This window comes from Porites lutea, chromosome 1 (genome assembly GCF_958299795.1).
Source record: "Porites lutea chromosome 1, jaPorLute2.1, whole genome shotgun sequence".
Lineage (NCBI taxonomy): Eukaryota > Metazoa > Cnidaria > Anthozoa > Scleractinia > Poritidae > Porites > Porites lutea.
Genome location: NC_133201.1, coordinates 28,033,798 through 28,056,538, shown reverse-complemented (window position 1 = coordinate 28,056,538; position 22,741 = coordinate 28,033,798). Strand labels below are relative to the sequence as shown.

At 39.4% G+C, this 22,741-nt stretch overlaps 1 protein-coding gene across 1 annotated transcript in view; it reads left to right on the top strand.

Annotated features, from left to right (window-relative positions):
• The window catches only part of LOC140947638 (tyrosine-protein phosphatase non-receptor type 11-like), a 30,297-nt gene that overhangs the window by 3,868 nt on the left and 3,688 nt on the right, over positions 1 to 22,741 (top strand). The window contains exons 4-13 of the mRNA XM_073396796.1: positions 1,272 to 1,394; positions 3,186 to 3,345; positions 6,874 to 6,984; positions 9,774 to 9,870; positions 10,713 to 10,792; positions 12,146 to 12,292; positions 14,590 to 14,721; positions 15,140 to 15,291; positions 18,290 to 18,357; positions 18,474 to 18,550. Of these exons, the coding sequence (XP_073252897.1) occupies positions 1,272 to 1,394; positions 3,186 to 3,345; positions 6,874 to 6,984; positions 9,774 to 9,870; positions 10,713 to 10,792; positions 12,146 to 12,292; positions 14,590 to 14,721; positions 15,140 to 15,291; positions 18,290 to 18,357; positions 18,474 to 18,550 (1,147 nt within the window). The remainder of the gene's footprint in view (positions 1 to 1,271; positions 1,395 to 3,185; positions 3,346 to 6,873; positions 6,985 to 9,773; positions 9,871 to 10,712; positions 10,793 to 12,145; positions 12,293 to 14,589; positions 14,722 to 15,139; positions 15,292 to 18,289; positions 18,358 to 18,473; positions 18,551 to 22,741) is intronic.

Sequence of the window (22,741 nt, the reverse complement as noted above, 5' to 3'; positions counted from 1 at the left end):
CCTACAAGCTATACTAAATAACGCATAGGACTCAGTCCATAAATGAAATGAATACGTAGGAGGCAACGAACGGTTACATTAGAACGGAGAATTGAAATCCGGAGGCCCCAAGTTCAAGTACCGCCCGGGTCCGGGTTGTTCAAAGCTGGGTTAAGATAACCCAGGGTTAGTGCGAAATTTGAATTCAGATATGAAAGCTTTAAAAGTAAATTAAGTTTAATCCTTTTGTCAACAAGTTGATGATTGGATGCTCTTAAAAATAACAGAGAAAATGATCCGAGAAAATGCTTTGAACAAAAGAAAAAAACTCAGGTTAAATTTAACCTTGGGTTAAGTACTAATAGGCCTTCGAACAACTGGGCTCTGACCGCTAGCTGATCATGAATTAGTTCTCGGTAGTCCACAGGCAGCCCAAGCTCGGTGCATAAATTACCGCGAGTTTTGATACTGGTTTGCATATTACGGACGACTGAAATTTGATATAGTCATTAATATAGTTGTTATAACGTAGAAATAATGGCATAAATATGGAAATAAATTTTACTTACGTAAACTTGGCCCTGTTGTTGCTTTTTCTGTATAAGGTGGGCTATATTCATCGCCATTTTCTACGGTTTTGTGGCTAGCTGTTCGTTTGGTGTTGTTTTCCTACATAAAGCGAAGTAAGGTTACTGTGTGCAACCTAAACTCACAAATCTCTCCCGCATCAAAGCACAGCGCAACGATTCAGCAGATTAACACCACGAGTTGTACATAAAACCTGTTATTTGTTCATGCTGTGTGCAAGGTAGTGGTTGTACCCTGGGGGGGGGGGGATGGGGATACTCAACAAATGTTTATACCGGGAGGCTCCGCCACAAGGTCTTTACCCTTTTATATACCATTTTTTAAAGAAAAAGGTGCCCCTTTCGTATAGCTTCTGTTGACAAATGGCACCCCTTTCACATACCCTGTTTAGAACTTTGTGTTCCTTTTAACTGCTGTAAATGAACAGTCATTTAAATAGAAATCAGTCACAACATTAGAACGTTTTCTCGACTTTATAAAGCCATAAAATTCATCTGTTAGCTCTTTTGGGCTCTTTTACAAACCCAAATGACAGATTTCCTACCCTTTTATATACTTCAACTAGTAAAATCCCTAACCTTTCATATACCTGAAGCCTGAAAAAGATACCCCTTTCGGTCGAAGCCTCCCCGTATAGGCCATCATAGGAAGTACCCCTCCGGAGGTTGTACGTTTTTAACTTATCTTTATATTTTGCTGGCTAGATGGTTTCATGGAAACATGCCCGGTAAAGAGGCAGAGGTAATGATGCAGGACAAGGGCGAGGATGGATCTTTCCTGGTTAGAGAAAGCCAGAGCAAACCTGGAGACTATGTTCTTACAGTCAGGTGAGCTTTGTAATGATTTTACCCTTGTCCGTCTGCTGAATAGATGGTTTTCATGCAATCTCGGGAGACACAAATAACAATGGTGAAATGAACAAATGCTGGTGGACAAACAAAGGTAGCTAATGAGCGATCTTTTGTTTACCGTCCACCACCATGGCGGCGATGACAACGTGAAAACCACCTATAGATGGATGGATGGATGGAGGGAGGGAGAAACGGACCGATTCTTGAGTGGACTAACGCTTCGAGTACTTTCGATAAGGACGGCAAGATAGTTAACGGTTTGTAGTGAGATTTAGTCAAACAGCAGTCCGTCTTGAAAACTGGTGGAACTTCTCCGAGTTTCCATTGTTGATGTATGCTAGAATTATCTGGGATATTGTTGAAAAGTTCGCTGAAAGGGTGCCATAACATTTCGGCAGATTCTTTTATTGCTCTTAGTGGAACACATTTACAGCCCGTTGCCTTGTTTGTTTTGATCTTCATCATAGCGTCTTTTACTTTGATGTGTTATAAAGCACATGAAGTTCCCGAGTATATGTACAATGTAAAACAGATTAAATACCTTCTGTTGCAATTAGTTGCAGGTTCACCTATTTTCTTCCATTAAATAACTGAACTAAAACTGTCTCTGAATAAAGACGAATAGGAAAGAATGAGCGCAAGCCTTAAACATTGGTTCTTTGGAAAAATCAATCAAGAACCATTGATTATGTTTTTCTCATGCTTTGAAGAATGAACTGTAATTGTGACAAGCCATTTGTACATCAGCAGGTGTTAATTTGTTGTCGTTATTTTGCATACATGTACACTTGGGATTGAATTCATATGATGCTGCCCTTTTTACTGATGTGGTTTACATAGACTGCAAGGCCTAGGGCAAACGTCGAACTTTTCATGAGATGAACCAAACTTACTGTTAGTGAGTTAAGTTCATAAAAAGTTCGACGTCTGTCTCAGTTAAGTTCGTCTAAATGAGTTTGGATCGTCCAACGCGCTCAACACGTTCCATCCGTCTGCTTCAGACGGATAGAACGTGTGAAGATCGTCTGCGGGACAAACGACGATCTCTTTACATGCGACGAACTAAACTGATAAAATAAATTGAAAAATTGTATGATAATGTATATTTAGCCTCGTTCGGGAGCAAATTTATTACTGATGTGATTCATGATCAGTTGATTGATTCGACGTGTCCTAAGTCCGACGTCTGACCCAACAGACTTAAATTAGGTCGACCGAAATTAGAGTTTGGTTCGTCTCATGAAAAGTTTGACATTAGGTCTAGGCCTGAGAGTTAAATTTTTGTGCTGAAAATCACGTAAAAACCATTACGCTGTCGTGTAAGTTCAGCCATGGAGCCTCATCTTCAACCTCGTTCCCAGGGTCCTCTCCTACCCGCCCTACGGAGCGAGAGGGTAGGAGAGAACCCTGGGAACGAGGTTGCCTCATCTTTAATTACATGGTTAGTACAACCAGTAATACAGCCTGTAAAAGTACAGGTAACTACTTGGGAGACGTGGGTAGAAGGTGAGAGGACCCTCAAAAACTTTTTTTTTAATCAGCCAAAAATGTGAAATTTCCCTTATACTCCTGGTAACGATCCCTTGCTTGGTATTAATACTAAAAAGCTGATTTAATTTCTGGGTGTGCAGGTTTGACTAAACCCTGAACCCTGACTCTAATACTAACAACTACAGTTGCACCCACAACTGTACCTACAAATTAAACCCACCACTGTTATAACAACAGGAGTATGCATTAACATTTTTCCGTTGTTAACTAAATCAGATTAGAGGACAAAATTACTCATGTCATGATACGCCATTGCGCGGAAGATGGTAAATATGGTGTTGGTAGAGAGAAATTTGACGATCTGACTAATCTGGTGGAGCATTATAGGAAAAACCCCATGATGGAACAATCTGGCACTGTTGTGCAGCTTAAAACAGTAAGATGTATAAAGATGTTTCTCTTATAATAATCAGTGATAAGTTAGCCTCCTCCATACCCGGAAAACAGTTTGTTTCTATCCGGCTGATTTTTTGCTTCCCCGGTCACTTTCTATCATGACTTCTACGAGACCAGTGTATTTCATTGTTCAAAATTGTTCAAAAGACGCAAAACTAAAAAAAAAAATTACCATTGACAAAAACAAAATGAGGGTACAGGTCATCAATCTCGCATAAGAAAGTATAAATCACCTGTTCTTCTCGCTCCCGGGGGGGTACTGCCATATATGGGCTATATAGGAATGTTTAATTATTTTTCCTGGGCAAACCCAGTGGAGATTTTAGAGTAATAACATTGATGATTAAGACGATGTACAAAAGGCAAGTTTAAATTTCGCCAGTGGGTTACTGGAAGGTGTTGGGCGTAAACTAGTACAGTTTGTGGTGTACTGTGTGTTGCTTGTCATGATGTCAACTAACATTGAAAAAAATTCAGCTGTTTCAGACAGACAGGGCATGTCTTGACAGCTAAATATGGTTTTTTTCTGGTCGTAAGCTTGCCCAGTATGCAGATCAAGAACTCTTGAAATCCCTTTTGCAAAATAAAACTCCGGACTTAAGCTTAAAATATATATTGACCCAAGTGCATGATCAGCAGGGTCAGCAGTAAGAATGACGGAAAACAGGCCAAAAGGAAAAACAGTGTTAAAAAACAGACTAAAGAGAAAAAAAAAAAAAAACGGTACTAAGAAGCCGAAAACCGCGTCGCCGGGAGGCGAACCCGGTTGATCTGCACGTGCAATCATCTCCTTGACCACTGCACCACAGTGACACACCTGAATTGACAATTTAATTTTGTCATATCAAAACAATATTTCTCTGCCATAGACGATGTTTGAAGCCGGTGGAGCTGTATTTATCATGAATTCAAATATACATTTGAGGAAAATTAGCTTCAGCGCGTATTTCAAAGCTATTTCGCATTATTTCGGGTTGAAAGGGCCGACTCGATGTAGATAATCGATCGAGCAACCTTTCTGAATATGGTGGAGAATTAGGAGATGAACAGAGGCCTATACTCGAAAGGATTGATATGAAGTTAGGCCCGTAGAACTACTAAAAGAATAGATGAAATATAAACATGTGTGATCAGTGAATGAAACCTCCTATTCTGGAGACTAGACCTTGCCTATTTTAGAGAAAAAAAAGGATTTATGCTTTAATGACCTTGCCAGTCCCGTGAAATAGACGGCGATCCCGCATCACGGCCCGCAAAACAAATTAACAAAATTATACAATTACGGACACAAAATATAAAAACGGTTTACACAAGCAGATTATAGCAACACCAAAGCTCACACACATTCGATCAAATTAGCGATATATAGCGATACCTGCCAGTTTCTTAGCTTTTCCTCGACCTCGCTCGTCCTAATAACTGTCGTATCCCTTGCTAATTTGCACAAGCGACTCAGGGCTCTTGCCCGTTACTATGTGACGTCATACTGGCAGGCGGAGTGGGTCAAGAAACGTTGGTGGAAAACAATAGAGTGACCTTCCCTCCCCCCTGACTCAGCCTAAAAGCTACTCTAGGATAGGGGGATTTTTTGCAAGGGGACTTTTTTCATTCTTGTTCTTTCTAAACTGAATTTAAAGATAAATTTGATGCGTTCGGAAGAAGGAAGTCAAACAAATGAGCAAGATATTGTGGTGTCTTTTGAAGGAGCTCAGTATCAGCCGAACTGATATCAGTCTCCTTTGACCGCTCCTTGCCTACAGAGAACGCAAATTTCAAGATTCCCCCCAAAAATATTCATAATGTGCGAGTCAACAAGCAGCCGCCATTTTGAAATCAAATGATAATTATGCAAAATGTTTTTATAAAAATATCGAGGGGTGAATAATATTAAAACTTTTTGCAAAAGCGTTCTTTGGCTAAGAATATTAAAAGACACAAGCTTTCGACCGCCTGAACTCCAGGCTTAAACGGCTGAGATGATGAAAGAATATAAAAAAAATAAAATATTGTGTGTTAGAACAACAATACAATAGAACAAAGTTATGGAAGAATAGATATATTGTCCTGGGATTAAAAGAGAGTTACCGTAAATGCGATTAAGCACCGAGGTGCTTATTTAATTTTTCCCGTTATAGGTGAGGCGCTTATACGAGAGCGGCGCTTATTTCAACAATTATTATACACTGATATTTCCTTATTTAAACTATGCAGTCGTAGTGTGGGGAAATACTTATCCATCAAATTTAAACAAGTTATGTTCTCTTCAAAATAAATACATTCGATGTATGTTTTTATAGTAAAGTCATCCGAAGTTTTCTATAAACTTCTTGATATTCTTAAATTTGATAACACTGTTGAACTGAGTACATGCGTACTTGCACATAAGATATTTAACAAGTCTTCCAGTATTCCTTCACTGTTTTATGATTCTCTCAGAGCAGCCTCTAACTTGCACAAGTATAACACCAGATACCCCTTTAAGGGCAATTTTCATAGACCAAAAGTAAGGACAACACTGGCACATTTACCTTTGCATATGTAGCCTCTAAATTAACGGGGAAAACAGTACCAACAAACTTGAAACGGCTCTCTACTAACAGTTTTAAAAACCGTATAAAAATTGTCTTTTCAAATGTTAGTCAATCAGATTTGAGAATTTTGTTATAGTTATGATAAAGTATAAAATATGTATACCTCGAACTGTTGTATGAACCTGGTTTCAAAAGTTTCCCCACATTAAATCTTTGGAACTCACGACTTGGTCGAGGTCTTATTATTTCTCAAGCGATATCAAGCGCCTTAACTGAAGGTAGGCCGTTAATTTCTAAATAACCAAGTTCGCGTCGCGGCGCTTATTAAACTATTTCGGTAAAGGTCCGGCGCTTATTCGAGAGCGGCGCTTAATCGATCATTTACGGTATTGTATATCGGAAATCAATCGGCACCATCGATATTAATCGATTTAATCGGCCGATAAATATCGATCGATATCGGAAATCGATATTCATCGATAATTGATATCGATTACTATCGATACATATCGATTATCGGTTTATCGACTAACTACGTCTGGATTCCTCATGTGTCCTTTTTCACTCGTAACAAATGATCTGCCGGTCTCACTGATATAACTCCGTGAACAATTATCGCAAGGAATTTTGTAAGCAACGTCACGTTGCAAGGCTAATGGGGGTCGTGACTTTGGAACCGGGAATTCGTTCTTAATAGCTTATTAAGAACGGTGATTTCATACTTCTTAACACACCTTTGAAGTAGGGTAGACACGCGAAGAGTTATGTGACATAGAGGGTCCACCAATCTTAAAAAAGTCATTCCAACTAATTCTTCGGGGAAAGGAACTGTGGAGGGTTGGGTTTCTTCGTCTCGACATCAAAAATAAATTTTGAAGGGAAGCCGTTGGATTGTAAGGCTGACTAAACTTTATCTGCACTTATTACAGAGATTATGGTATCGTAGTCATAATTAATTCTCATCAATGTGTTCTTAGCCGTTTAATGCAACAAGAATCAATGCATCAGCCATTGGGGACCGAGTTAAGGTGTTAGAAAAACAGACTCAGAATATACCTGGAAAGGCTGGATTTTATGAAGAGTTTGAGGTGAGAGAGTCAAACTACTTCCTGACAGAACTCAGGGGCACTCAACGACAATTTTCGGAAAAATATCTGTTCGGAAGACGATTTGAGATTTAGAATTTTCGGAACATTTGTTGTAAAATTTCTTGCTTGCCTGCCTCTCCTAGAATTTTCGAACATGTAAAAAATGGTATAATTGCCTATTTTAAACAGATTTTTACCCTAAAAAGGTCACCTAGAATTTTTGGGAGCCTTTTTTCTAGATGAAATTTTCGAAAAGGCGAGTTTTGATCCCTATAATTTTCGGATCACTAGATTTTCAGCTAGGAAATCCGAACAGATGAAAAACTTTTAGGGGATAAAAATATGCCTTTATCTACCGTTCAAATACTAAAAAACGTTTAACAATGCTATGTTTAAGTGGTTTTGAACTATATTCTCGTTGGGTGCCCCTGAGAACTCTGATTTTTACTTGTAATTCACTTTTAATTCACTTAATTCACTTGTAATTTATTTGAGTTGGGTTATTAGCCCCTCCCAAACCGTCTAAAATGGGTGTTTTTAAACTATCGCTAATGTACTTCATATTACAAGGCTATAGAGCGATTTTCGTATGTCCTTGAAAAATGGTTTCCGTAAGTGTTTGTTATTTGTTTTATCAGCCTATGGCTGAAAAGAAAAAAACATGGACTCTTCGTTTTCCCGCCAAAGAAAACCATAATATGGAGAAGGCATTGTTCGATTGACCAATCGTGTTGCAGTATGACGTCAAAGCGATTTCTAGAAAGTTCATCGGGCGTGAAGTTGTTTCAGCCGAGCGTTCGCTTAACCAACCAAAAGCCAGGTGCGTTTGTATCCGTTCGATAAACCAATCAAATCGCTCTATTTCCGTTCTTTTGTTGTTTCTGTTTTGTTCGCGCGTTTTCATTTCAAGGTCATACGAAAATCGCTCTAACATTACATCCTTATCTTTCATTTTTGTCGTATCCACCTTTCCAATGACGATAGAGACGTTAAATTGCATCTTATCGTATGCACGGGCCACTCGACTAAAAACGTTGAAACGAGAGCGAGTGAAATGATAACCTCTAGGGACAGTTTTCCCGACAGTCCGAAAACTGGAACGTTTCAAAAGCAAACCATTCAACCAGAAATTCTAGTAACAAGATTAAGTGCAAAAGAAATGGCAAAAATGTGGATCCGCTTCGCAATGTTTTCTCAAACTCGGTTATAACTGTGGAACTGTGAAAGGTTTGAACCCAGGAGTCATTTCAAAAGTAGGTTGAGTTTGATCGTGCGGGTGAACGTAGGCCTGGATAGGACTGTTGTTGCTGACAGTGACTGACGTTTCGACTGAACCTGTGCGGTAGTCATCTTCAGAGTCAAAGTGAGTTGTATCACGTCAGTTGATGGTATTATTTAACAATTAATGAATGAGGCTGAGTATTTTATGAAGAATTATGGAGATCGAGGAGGGTGTTATCCGCCTCGGTCTACGGCCTCGACGGATAACACCCTCCTCGATCTCCATAATTCTTCATATGATACGAAAGCCGAATTCAATAATTGTTTTATTATTCATTCAAAATAATTCCTAGTTTAAAAACATGGCCAAAACATGCTTACCTCCATAGATCCATCGATGTTATGTTCATCTTCGATAGTGCACGTTTAGGTTTGTCCAGCTCCGCAAATATTTCCCAAATAGCAGATGTCGCCCTTCGAGTTGTCTTCTTGCTGTTCTTGCCATGGTTTTAGCTATTTTTTCGCCTAGTTCTTACTCTTGGAACGAGTGAAACGTCCGCCATTTTTTGTTTTCACAACCAAAACAACTCAACCTCGTCCCCAGGTCTTCTCGGGTCACGGTGCCTTAACCTGCACGAACGCTGCATTTTTGACGTCATTTCCTCGTTAAACACAAAATTCTTGCAAATAGAGTACCGAAGTGTGACGTCATAGAAAATGAAATTTGTGAAATTATGGGATTTGTTAAGATATTCCGAAAGAACAACGTCCAAGACGCCTACTCGCCAAAAATTAGCAATTTGGAGCAGATTGTCTCTGAGATATTAATCCAGTTATGCTCCGATGACTCCATACAAATCCTTCTAAATCTTAACTGGTTCCTAATCTTATGAACCAAGCCAAATTTAGAAGGATTTGTATGGAGTCGTCACAGCATAACTGGGCTAATATCTCAGAGACAATTTGCCCCTAATTGCTAATTTTTGGCGAGTAGGTGTCTTGGACGTTGTTCTTTCAGAATATCATAACAAATCCCATAATTTCACAAATTTCATTTTTATGACGTCATCACTTCGGTACTCTATTTGGTCATCAGTAACTGGTTATGGTGAATTATGCGTGTACTTTTAGCCAATCAGAATCGGGGAAATATTTTGAATGAATAATAAACTCTGGTTATTAATCTGATTGGTCAATTACGTCGCGATGTTATTGGTCGTCTGTTAGTTAAGCGGTGATGTTATTGGCTATGAAGACTGGTAATCAGTAATTGGTGCGTTTCGATCCGTCTATTGTCACAGTTAAACAGTCGTCTGCTGTTAGTCAAATTGTCAGTTCTCCAGTCGTTCTCACGTAGTTAGTTTTGCTTGATCTCGTCAATAAGTCGTTTGTACGGCGCTGATAGCTGTTGGCTACGATTCAGTGACTTTTGTTCTAAGTTAGTAAACCAACTTTTTAAAGTAAGTTGTTGATAGTAGTCCGAAGAATACGAATACATGTCGTAGGGTTCCAGTGAATTTGATGTTTCGTCTGTAAATGGTGTTCAGTTTATCTTTTTGCCCGCACAGGTTCTTCAAAAACAAGAGTGTAAACATCTTTACAGCAGAAAAGAAGGTGAAAGACCTGAAAACAAAGCCAAGAACAGATTCAAAAACATTTTGCCATGTAAGTCACGTGTTTGTTTGATGAGTTCCTCAGTCTTAAAGCAGCAGAACGTAAAAACGCCATCCCCAAGGAGAAAATTAAGGTAATTCCCTTGGAAAAGGATGTAGTATTCAATTTGTCTTTTTTCAAAACTTGGCACAGTTAATCAATGTTGTGGAATACGCGCCGCTTTCTGACGTTAAGCCGAAATGACCTAACTCAAGCCTAAGACCTTGTTCGATAATGCGCATCACGCCAAGCAATTTTTAAAATACACTATACGATATTATTACATTTCACATTAACAAAGAAAGAACAACATTGAAAGTGGATGTGATCCTTGCAAGCTCTTGCAGTTAAATGAACAACCTAAGTGGGTTAAAAAGCAACCTGAAAAACTTCACTCTTGACAAGGAATCGAGCCCTGACCTTTGCGATTACTGCACGCAACGCTCTATCCAATTGAGCTAATCAAGCCAACTGGTTATTCTCTAACCGCGTAGGTTGTTTATTTAACTATCAGGATCACATCCACTTTCATATCTTTATCCGTAGTTCACAAATATAATTTCTTTCACAACAACATTGTCTGGGGAAGGAGGTCTGTTATTGTCAAGTGTAAAATGGATGTCTTTTGCATACGAAATGTATGGGATATAGCGCTCAATTCAGCCAGAAAATACTTGATACAATGTTTCTATACTAAAGAAATAACCGTATTACAAAGTTATGCAACTTTTTAGCACTTTCAAAAGTAACCAAAATGTCAAGGAAAAATTTTTAACCCGGAGGCCTTCAATTTGCGGCTCTACCCTTGGGCAGTGTTGTGATTTCTGCTTTTGTTTTATTCTTCTTTCACTCAGTTGATCACAGTCGAGTTGTTTTGCTTGGTGGTGACCCATACGTTGTTGGATCAGATTACATCAATGCGAATTTTGTCGGGGTAAGCAACTGGTTGACTCTCGATTGTTATGCATCACGAGATTGTGTCATGGAAAAGTTGAATTTCTGAGCACTCTAAGAGTTCTCCTTTTCATGTAAGAGTCCCCTCTTGGCCATAGTATAATGGTGTAGGGCAATAGTTGGGTTTCAGTTATGAAGGTTATTGGCTCGAGCATTGGTTGTAACTGTTGTTTTGTTTCCTTTGAAAAGAGACTCTGCTTTGATCTGGAGAGGGGATACTCCATTAGTTTTCGGTGGGGAAAGACGAATGCCGCTGGGACTGTGGAGCCAATTATCTTATACCAGACTATGTTCAGCTTCATTATGCAACGCTATTGTATTTGCGGGTAAAGAGGTGGTTTTTCTCCTCCGCAGAGGCCTTTTTGTGTAGTAGGGAGGCTGTGGAGAAAGAAAAAGAGAGCGCGCGGGGCACGATGGGAAGGGGAAAGACCGCTCCCGCCTTTTCCCTCTTCCCATCGTACCCCGCGCGCTTCCTATTTTTTCGATTATTGCTATTTTTATTGGGATACCCAGCGGGAGCCTCTGCGGAGGAGAGAACAGGTGGATAAAGTACTATCCAGGGGGTAAATCTTAATGACAAAATCAATTGTTTTATGTGAATGTGATTGTCCAGTGAGTAGCAAGTTTTGTAAATGGCTAAGGTACATGCGGGTAACATAGTTTAACCCTGTTTCTGTGGCTCAAAGGATCTAGGGGTATTTCTATTGTCCACTACGCTTGTATGCTAGAAGGGATTTTGTCGCTATCATGTCAACAGTGCCAACAAAAAAGTATGGAGTGTGAGAGTACAGTGTGGCAAACTCTGGTGGCAATAAGTAACATAGCTCTAACCACGTGATGTACTACCACCTCTCCAGGGAGACTGTAGGATCCTTCGTCATCGTCATCATCATCTTCTCTTAGCTACAAGTGTAATGAAAAGGGTTGCACGAAAATCAAGAAATGATTCCTGTTTTGTTTCATTTTCTCATTTCGATGACTTTTATGTTTTAATAAGGATTTATCCCGGAAGGAACATTATGAGCTCATAACAACAATGGTTAACCCTTTAAGCCCTAAGAGTGATCAGCATGAACTTTCTCCTTATAATATCAATGCTTTAGAAACCGAGTGGTCATGAGAATTGAGGACATGATCAGGAAAGATGAATCTAATAGATACTTCAACAAATTGTCCACACTACTTCTCTTGAAAACGTATAGGGACAACAAATGAGAATTTGAATTTTGATATTAGGGTTAAAAGGATGTAAAGGGTCAACTCACTTAAACGGCCTTGAAAGCCCTGCAAAAGTAAAAATAATATTGAACATAGAATACGTTATTGTTGACAGCAGCCTAGTGTCAAGGAGGGATTGTCAACGCGATACATTGCAGCTCAAGGCTGCCTTCAAACAACTGTGGAAGATTTCTGGAAAATGGTGTTTCAGGAGAACAGTCGGATCATTGTCATGACAACAAAGGAAGTGGAGAGAGGAAGGGTGAGTGGTCTAAGCAGTGGCGGATCCAGTAGAAGGGACCCGGGGGGCCCGTCTCCCCCTCTTATTTTTTTTTATTCTCTTTTTTTTTTTGACACCGCCCCCCCCCTCTTATCTCAGGGTCTGGATGACCGCCCCCCCCCCCCCCCCTATCTGAACGTCTGGATCCGCCACCGCTGAGTGCATTGTAACAAAAGTTTTACCCTCTGATAATTAATGAATGAGGCTGAGTATCTTATGAAGAATTATGGAGATCGAGGAGGGTATTATCCGTCGAGGCCATAATTCTTCATACGACACGAAAGCCGAATTCAATAATTATTTTATTATTCATTTACAATAATTCCTATTTTGGAAACATAGCTAAAACATACTTACCTCCATCGATGTTAAGTTCATCTTCGATGGTGCACGTTTAGGGTTGTTCCGCTCCGCAAATATTCTCCAAATAGCAGATGTCGCCCTTCGAGTAGTCTTTTCGCTGTTCTTGCCAAGTTTTTAGCCATTATTTCGCCTAGTTCTTACTCTTGAAACGAGTGAAATGGCCTCCATTTTTGTTTTCACAACCAAAATAACTCAACCTCGTTCTCAGGTCTTCTCGGTTAAGGATGCATTAACTTGCAAGGAAGCTGCACTTTTGACGTCATCGGTTGATTAATCGCAAAATTCTTCCAAGTTTGGTCATCAGTAGCTGGTTATGGTGAATTATGCGTGTGCTTTTAGCCAATCAGAATCGGGGAAATATTTTGAATGAATAATAAATAACGAATGTCGCCAAGGCTTAAGCAAAATTGGCAATGGTCAAAGAAACTTTCCTTCATTTTTTTTTGTACACAGTTTGTATTTGAAATGAAACTACCCACTTTGGTATTTGTTTGACTTCTTACTCATGGAGGTTCTTTTTGACAAGGTTAAAAAGAAGACATTTTTGAACAAATTCGTTTCTCACTAGTACTCTAATTTTGATCCATATTGAACGAGGATGTGAGTATTTCACCCTTTGTTAATCATTTGATCCTTAAAAATCCAGAGGCACTCAATACACTGAGAAGAAAAGTCATTTTTCGCAATTTTTGTTCGCCAATATCTTTCTTTTAAATAATATCATTAGGGCGATATTGAGCAAGATCGCTAGATTTTCCTATAGATTGTTTTTCCAGTTAGATATCAAGCAGATTAACGGTTATTACGTATCAAAACAGTTATCGTGTGGTAAACAATTCTTCCAACGAATCCGCTTACTTTTCCGACTTCGATCATTAAGATCATTTCTACCAAGGGGGTGATGAATACCAAAACACAGACTCAAAACTGAATTCATGCTGTGAAAAGCTAAACATTGTGCTTTGGGATAGCCTGTTCACAGACCCTCTATTTTCTCTTCAAAGTCTGTCGAGCACGCGTGATAAAAAATAAACCGCGGGGGATTTATTGCCCGCCAGCGCACGTGGGTAGGGGTGGGGAAGAAGAATTCTTTCTCTCGCGTGCTCTCCTCGCTTGCCCGCTCGCCGATGTTTTCCGAAAGAACGAAAAGAAAAAAAAAACAACGTTTGGGTACAGGCTAACTTTGGGATCGTGTAAATCACGACTGTAACGATATCACGACTTTTTTGCGACTTAAGAAGACATATCTCAAAAAGCGGGCAACACAGTGAACTGGAATACACCAAACTGAATCAATTTTCTGTTGCATAAGCTTCTAAAATTACGTCTCCGCTAAATATAAACTCTACCGAGCCGGTTTTTGGTCCGCTACGAAGACGCTATAGCAATGAGCAAATAACCCACCTATAGTACAATTTTTAAGCGTAAAATCTGCGAAAGAAATCTCCTTCTCAATAGAGCGAAATGTAAAAGGTTTTACAAAGGTTTCACGCCGATTAAGATGTGTGGCTTGTCCTCACAGTGATATCATTACCAAATGTTGTCTCCGCCAATGAGAATTTGCATCTACTTTTTCGATGCAGAAATTCAAATTCCGGAGACATGACTGCAAACTTTCTCCCCCCTTTCTTCTCCCCCGCCTCCAGACTCCCCAAGAGAACTCTCCGCAGGCTATAAATTCACATTCTTATAAAATTCATTACGAGTATTCCAACTTGCTCAGTCAAGTAAGTTTTCACGGAGTTGAAGCGTTTGGTTTATAGGGTTTTCGGGGTATAAGGGTTTTAGGGTATAAGGGTTTTCTTAGGAGCAACTTTTATATTAAAGGTAAACTCTAAATCAACGGCTACACCAGCCCATTCAATTGTGATTGTGCGACTAAGTACAATTTTGATGTCTCCATTTATGATATTTAGAACAAGTGTATACGTTACTGGCCTGACCCTGACACCACTAAATATGTTGGTCCATTCCAAGTACGACACATGAAGGAGACAGAGTACACTGAATACACACTAAGAGAGTTTGAGTTGACGTCAATAGATGATGTAAGTGGCACGTCATTTAGATGAAAGATATGCTACAAACCATTATAGTTCATAGTTTAGTCCGGCAAACTATGGTTATGTACATTTCAGCCAGGGTAAATAAGCACGTTACAGCAAGAGGAGCAACTACTCTCTCGCTACTTATCTTATTGATGTCTTTCAATCAGGTAGTGTTGAAAATATACGTTTGTACTGCAAGGCAAAATTTTTCAGTCTGACTGAAGACTGAGAAGTTGGAGTCTAAAATGCACTGCTCATTGTGCGTGCGTGAATTTAGTTTAAGTTTGATACAAGTAGGGGCAACAACTAACGGATTTAATTTTCTAATGATCAGTTAACTAGTAGAATCTATGGGGGTGCACTTGACTTGGTTTGACTGTAATGTAACAGAAGTGACTTGTAGTATGTCATGTTACAGCCTATACCTCGTACAATATACCAGTTTCATTACACTGGCTGGCCCGATCACGGTGTTCCAAAAGATCCAAGTACTGTATTACATATTGTTCATGAAGTGAACTCAAGACAACAGTCCATTCCTATGGCTGGGCCAATTATTGCTCATTGCAGGTATGTGTTAATGACTTGCCAATTCCCCAGATTTTAGCTAGATCTGTGGATATTGGCATCTCTTTGACTTCAAACACCCTCTGTAGCTTAACCTTTTAGTCAGTCTGGACATCTTTAATGAAATGCAGTGCTTTATGAAGTCTGTCAGACCTTTGTAATATATTTTTGTTAGCTTTTTTGGACTTGACCGTGCGCAAGGTTCAGTAGCACTCCTATCATTTTCAACGAAACGTCTTATCAATCAAGAGCCATGATGGCTCTTTTATCAATGTGTTCATCCACAATGAGTGAATGAATAAGATTATGCACAGTCTGGGAGTTCCCAACATAAACTGCAGCACCGTTGCCGGCCTTCATAAACAATGTCCTCCAGTAACCATGGTCCTAATGCACGAGAAAAAGTGACGTTGTTCCAGCTGTTTTACGTATGCGTAAAACTGGGAACTGTTAAACCTTAACTAACCAGACACCCACGGTCCCACTCAGTCGCTAGTGTCGATGTAAGAAAAGCGGCTCCTTACAGTATTTTCTCAGTTAAGAATTTATTGCCTTTGACGCTTATTTTAAACTTAGCCCATTAACACTCGCCTCCAACCAAAGTGGCTTGGTTTCAAATCCCGCAAGCCATTATGTGGCCGGGGTTGAGTTTGTCGTTGATTCTCGAGAGGTTTTTCCTCCGGTTGCCCCTTTACTAAAAAAACACCGCTACGTGACTATTATATTTTGTTGTTTTTAACTCATAGTTTGTTTGCAAATGTTTTTATCTTCAAACTGAGAGGAAGTTTACAGAAGTCGCTTAAGATAACATTCAAAATGAGATGAAAAACTGTTAACTCATCCAAATTTTTTTGAACGAAAACACTTTGGAAAGAATGATTTGCACACGCCGTAGCTCACGCAGATGGTAACAACAACAACACTCACCTCATTCCCTACTATCTGTTAATAAAGTCAAAAGTTTTTCTCATTACATTACTTTATAGTCTGAATTTCATCCGATTACTTCGAGTCGTTTTCACTCCCTCAGTAAAAACAAAAATAGTCTCCTTATCTTTCTGACATAGTATAGTGGCCACTATACTATATAGGAACGATGAGGAGACTATTTTTCCCGAAACTTCGTGTGCATATTAAGAAAAACAGCAACTCGAGGCATGGTAAGTTTCATCGATTTTTATGTCCATTTTTTAGCAAATTTCCAGACCTAAACTTCGCCCCATACGTTCTCTATATTTACTCATGTTATATGAAACGCGTATTAAAAGTGACACAAATAGTGAGCCTGGGTTACCTGTGGTTATGCTTCCCCTAATTTCCGTGTCTTCGCCCATTAAAAAAACGTGATATCGATGTCAGCATTAGTGGGTTTCGATAAACTTTGAAAGTTCACAGCTCGCTTTTATACGTTTCTCGCCATACATACCTTTTTATGGAGGTGTAAACTAAAGCCATCAAAAATAGGAACTTAAAAAAACGTATATCAATCGATGTAACTCGAAACTTCACACTCGACATTCTCTATTTTCCAATTGCCCATAATACACTCTGTTTGCCCCCCAAATTCTGCATAAACCATTGTTTTTAAATGCTCCTGGGAGTATTGCATTTTCCCAAGAGCATTTTAAGACAATAAGTTATGCAAAATTTGGGGGGCAAACAGAGTGTATTATGGGCAATTGGAAAATAGTCAATACACGACTCGTATGTTACGAAAGGTGTTCTGAATACGTACACTGTAAATGTGAGTAGGAGGTACAGTGTAATATAAGGTAATAAGGTATAATATAAGCTCAATTATTAAGGTTATTTTAAGGTTTAAAGCGCGTTTCCGTCGTTTCCATCGTACAAACAATGAATTCGGCTCTCCCTTGGGTCGAAGCAAGGTAAGCCATGGACTTCAGGATTTGTTTCACGGTCGTCTCGCCAGAGTTAGAGGAAGATGATATGGGTGAATCGCTGGCTTGTTCTCCGGGTGTTCCCGCAGCTGGCGTTTTCAAACTCCTCGATAACATTATTTTACGAACTTAATCATTGACCACATGGGAAAATCATGCTTGTCGTCAAATGTGGTGATGGCCGATCAATACACGGACTAGTGTGGATAAACCTAAAAGCTTTTTATTAGTCTACTCAAACAAGCGCGCCAGACTGCAATTGTCGAGATGTCGGCATTTTACACTTATCTTTGGGTGTTTGTGCTCTAGTATTCCACTTCTGATTAAATAATTTTCTTCGTGGGTTATTTATAACTTTCTTTTCTAGACCCGGGGTTTGTTCAGTGCCGGGCTCTAATTGTGAAAATATGGTTATGCAGTTTCGTTTTACAGAAAATATGATAACAAAAGTTTGGGACCTAGTGTTACCTATATACTCAAAGCTCCAACGCGTTAAAAAAGAGCCATTGTGCTTAAAACTTCCGTGTGCAACAAACGCAGACTGCAGACTGGCAGGTAAACAAGGTAAACATTGTTGTAAAATGCTCTAACAGATTCCCTATCCCTAAGCTTGACTTTTAAATGACTTAAAATTTAGGGATAGGGACTCTGTTAAAGCATTCCACAACAAGGTTTTCCTTGTTTACCTACCAGTCTGCAGTCTGCGTTTGTCGCACAGCGTAAAACTTTTGACCCCCAAAAAAGCAGCCCCCAGGGTCACTTATTCAAGGTCAAGTTAAAAGCACTGACTAGCGTAAGGGAGGGGAGAGAATGTTAATTTCAGTTTACTTGCGGTTTTAAGCCAATTATAGGAGCTGCTCGCAAGGTCTCTCCTAATTGGTGGCAAGAAACAATGACATGTCATTCTTCCCATTGTTTTAGTATTGTTTGGGGTTAGGGAAACGCAACATCCTTTTAAGCCTGTGTGATTTATTTTGTTATCAGTAAAGCCAAAAAAAAAACATTTACACTTTCTTCGATTTTTACAAATTCTAGACGGGCACATTTTTGTTTTCTGTTATTGTTCTCTACGCACAAGTCGAAACTGTCTTTTATTTTTTCAGTGCTGGAATTGGAAGAACTGGAACATTCATTGTAATAGATACCCTGGTCAGAATAATCAAAGAGCAAGGTATCGTACTTCACAACATTGCATGTCGAAGAAAAAGGAAAGACCCAGCCCTCTGCATTCTGTCAGGATGACAAATATTTAATAACTCTGAGTTCTGCTTTTCCTTGTCACTGCAGCTCTTGATTGTGAGATTGATATTTCAAAGACTATTCAGAGTGTAAGAGCCCAGCGATCTGGTATGGTCCAAACTGAGGTAGGTTAGGGTCTGTAAAACAGTTCGTTTTGATATTTGTCTTGTATATGTGATATTGAATCAGAGGATGTAGTATTCACCAACTTCTTACTCCAAGTTCCAACGGGTTGAAAGGAACAGGCCACTTGCACTAAGAGGTAAGAGGTCATGTGACCAATGCTTCCCTTAAACAATGAGTTGGAATCTTGCTGATGCCAAAAATTGACGGAGTGCATTAAAATTATCTTACACCCGAAATTTGAGAGGAAACGCGTTTAAGGGAGATATTTTATGGCACTTTGATTTTTCAGCAAAGTAGTAAGATTTGTACTGGCCTCCATGTTGGAGGGCATACTCTTGCCCTCCAACATGGCGGCCAAAACTACTTTTTTGCTTGTATCTTGTTAAACGTTTGATAGTTACGCTCAGATGTGCTAAAAACGTTACCACATCATCTTTTCAACAATTTCCTTGAATTTTAAGTGCAAAATTTCTGCTCAAAATGAGGTAATTTGTAGTTTTAAAAATCACATTTTGGTCACGTGACCAACTACAAAGTTATTCTTTTTAAGAAAATGGTGCGGGTTTAAAAAATTAAATCACTATTGTTATTACTGGGCGGCCTGTGCGGCCCAGTCATAAAATGGGCTTTCGGTCGTCTGCGGCGAAAAACGGCCTCCCGGGGGAGGGAAGACACGAGGGTCTGGTACCGAGAAACGATGTTCTCACAAATGGTTTCATATGATTTTCTCTTGCACGAACCCTTGCACGGATACTTTTTGTACCTCGTCTGCGCTCCCCCTGAAAAACCCACAAAGCGTTGCGAACCTAAACAAGGCTATTTGCGTTGTTCAAAGCGATTCGATCATGGGAGTCACTCTATAATTTTTGGCGCTGGGAAACTCAGAGAAATGCTCGCGTTGCATTCAAACCGACACGCCGTTCACGGTAGGTTCACACTAAAAGATGACTGTGAGCGTCAGGTTTGGAACGCCGTGGCCGCTTCGTGAACTCAAAGAGAGGATTATCGATCGATGTAGTACGTGAGCAATTAAGAAGCACAATTTATGAGAAAGGTATTTCACCAGTTGACGACACTATGGCTGAAGACTTGATTGTAAGCCTTCGTAGTCAGTGAAGCGAACAACTCAGTTGCCGATGAATGGCACTACGCACGTCCATGAGCGAGGGACGTGACAACTTTGCCATGTTAGAAGACTGGCTTCTCCTTTAAATATTTCCTTCTATTTAATTCAACACACGCCACTTTGGAGGTCTTAATTTCGGATACTGAGGATAAAGAAGACGCGGACAAAAATAGGAACTCTGAGAATTTCGCACACAAGTTTAAAGCTTCACCGGGAGGGCAGCACTAAAACACAGAATCCGGAATCCGGAAACGGAAACGGAATCACAGAAACGGAAACGGAAACAGAAACGGAAACGGAATACGGAATCAAATATCAATGATAGAAAGTTAAAGAATTTCACATTACACAACTTAGTACAATCCAAAGAGAATTTGTCTTAGTTTTCTTGGCAGTTCCCTTAAATATATTCTTGTTATTGCTTCTTGATAAGGTTTGCCGTAGTGTGGATTACTGCACTGCAAGGCCGATGAAAGTAATTTTACGAGTAATTTTTATTCACGAGTTCATGGGTTGAATAATACAGTTAAATATTACTTTTATAGCTAATTGTCAAGAATAGTAGTAGTTAGCCTCAGACCACACCACGTGATTGTCCCCAAACTGAATACTCCACACATGACCGACCGGTGACGTGACCACAGTTTCGGTGTTTTAGCAATAAGTTCAACTTTTTCGCCAAGCTGAATACTGATGGAATACTGGTGTGCCGGTAATTGAGTTTACGTGGACGTCCGTATTTTTGTTGAAGAGGCTTATTAAACATGGTGCATTATTTTGATGTAATCGGTTGCGGAATCAAGCAAATGCATGCACAATTCTCTTTTCTCTTTGGACTCCACAATGCCATGGTCCTCTTGAGTAAGTTGTCTTGATAAATAAAACTGAACACTGTTGAAGACAACCCAGAAAAGACACTAAGAAAACCTTGACGGCGACAACTTTCAGTTATATAAACGACGCCTCTGACGATTCAAACGAAGTCTGTCTCCATATAACTTACCTTTTTCTTAGGGCACTAGTTTTTGTCAGTAACGTTTTTCTCCTCTCTTTGCTGTCCCATGAGAGTTTGCATTCATTGCCGATAGTGGTATCAAGCGTCTTTTCACTGGAATCGACTCCTCTAGTGATACAGCAGGTCTCCTCTCCTCTACTCAGCTAATTTATTCATTTGTGTCTTTTTTTTTTATCTGTTTATTTATTTTATTGTCATTGCTAATATATATATTTTTCAAATCGATCGCTTGGAACCTTCTTTCACAGATTCCGTATTCCGTTTCCGTTTCCGTGATTCCGTTTCCGTTTCCGTTTCCGTTTCCGGATTCCGGATTCCGGATTCCGTGTTTTAGTGCTGCCGTCACCGGGACACCCCATCCGGGAGCTTCAAAGAGAGCGACTTGAGGAAAATAGGAGCTATTACTGACAAGGTTTGGTGACTGAGTAGAGCATACTAGTGTAGCCCACGTCGAGGTTTCAAGGGGTTTGCTTTTGTTTGTATTTGTATCTTGCTAAGCTTTTATCATTAAATTTGTACATGATCTTGTGATCACAATTCTGTGTTTTCGCCCATTCAGCAAGCACGCTATATTGATGTCTGCATTAGCGAGTTTCAGAAACATGCCTTTGAAAGTTTTCAGCTCTCGTGATGTTTCTTGGTATTTCTTTTACCTTTTTATGGAGATGTAAACTGAAGTCACCGCAAAATGGAAACTTAAAAAAGCATATAATCCATTTATCTCGAAACATAACACACATGACTTATACGACCTTTATTTTCGTAAAGGTGTTTTGAATACGAACGAACACAGTCAATGTGAGGGGCAAAAACAGCATTAATATAAATGAACCATAGGGTTTTAACTAATATAAGGGTCAATTATTGTGCATTGAGATGAATCGCTTGAAAAGAGAGACTTCGCTTAAAGATGTGATCAGAAGTAAACAAAGGCATAATAGTGCGTCACGTTCAGTCTTTTTAATATCCAAGGAGTCACTGTGAATAGTGTTTCCATATTGTTTAGCTGGCACAAAAACTTCGGACGAGTTATAAAGCGGCATAGTTAATAGTTATCTTCCATGAAGAAAAGTTCGTCTCGGTTGAGACAAACAGAACTGGAGCGAATTTTTAACTCGCATCGGTATCAGGTAAAAAATATGTTATCGATCGTTTCATCTATTTACATTGTTTGAAGTGCGTGCTGGTGAACGCAACATGCGAGCGAGAAATCTTTAAACTTTTTTAGGTCTCAAAATGCAAACGATTTTATTCCTTTAAGTTAGAGAAAAATATCATGAGGAAAATCTTAAAACTGAATATTTTTCATCTTGTGGAAAAAATAGTGCGTTTTCTTGTAGACTGTGGACCGCAAATTAGGATCGCAGTTTTCACAAATATGCGAATTCTGAAGTTCAGAAGCCAACCGACGATTGCGTTTTTCGCTGCTGTCAATCATCTTAACAGACCTCTTAGGAAACAAAACTTTACTTCACGGGTTCAAAAGGTCATGGTTTGTGATTTGTGGATTTCGATCCGTTTTGTGTATTTCTCTGTTTCAAGGTTCGTGGCTTGTGATCGTAATTATGATTGACGGTGGTGATAACACAATTGTGAATGTGGCTTTTGAACTTTAGAGTTCGCATGTTTGTGAAAAGCGCAGTAAAGTCTCCGTGCAGTCAGTGAGGCCCCTGGATCAGGCGGGATCAATGGGCAGTTAACTGTCTGTTTTAGTATACTTCTGGTTTTCAGACAATACAATATTTCTGTCTAGTATAAATCAGCTCAGTCTGTCGCATTTTATGCTCGTACAACGACAACAATTTTTGGAATTTCCAGTTACGTCAAATTAGTCACGTTATACTGTCACGCTATATTTTGGGGCACAGAGGGATTGGGGAAGGGGTACGTGGAAATAATGCAAATTGTTTCCTGCTTAGAATTAATGGCTAACTTCTTTATTTTTATTCATAATGGTGGAATTTAAAAGTTATTATACAGCCCCCACTTTAAAATGGTACTCTTTTTTTTTGGTTACGAAAGTCTTTCAAAAGGGTACAATGTTCTGAA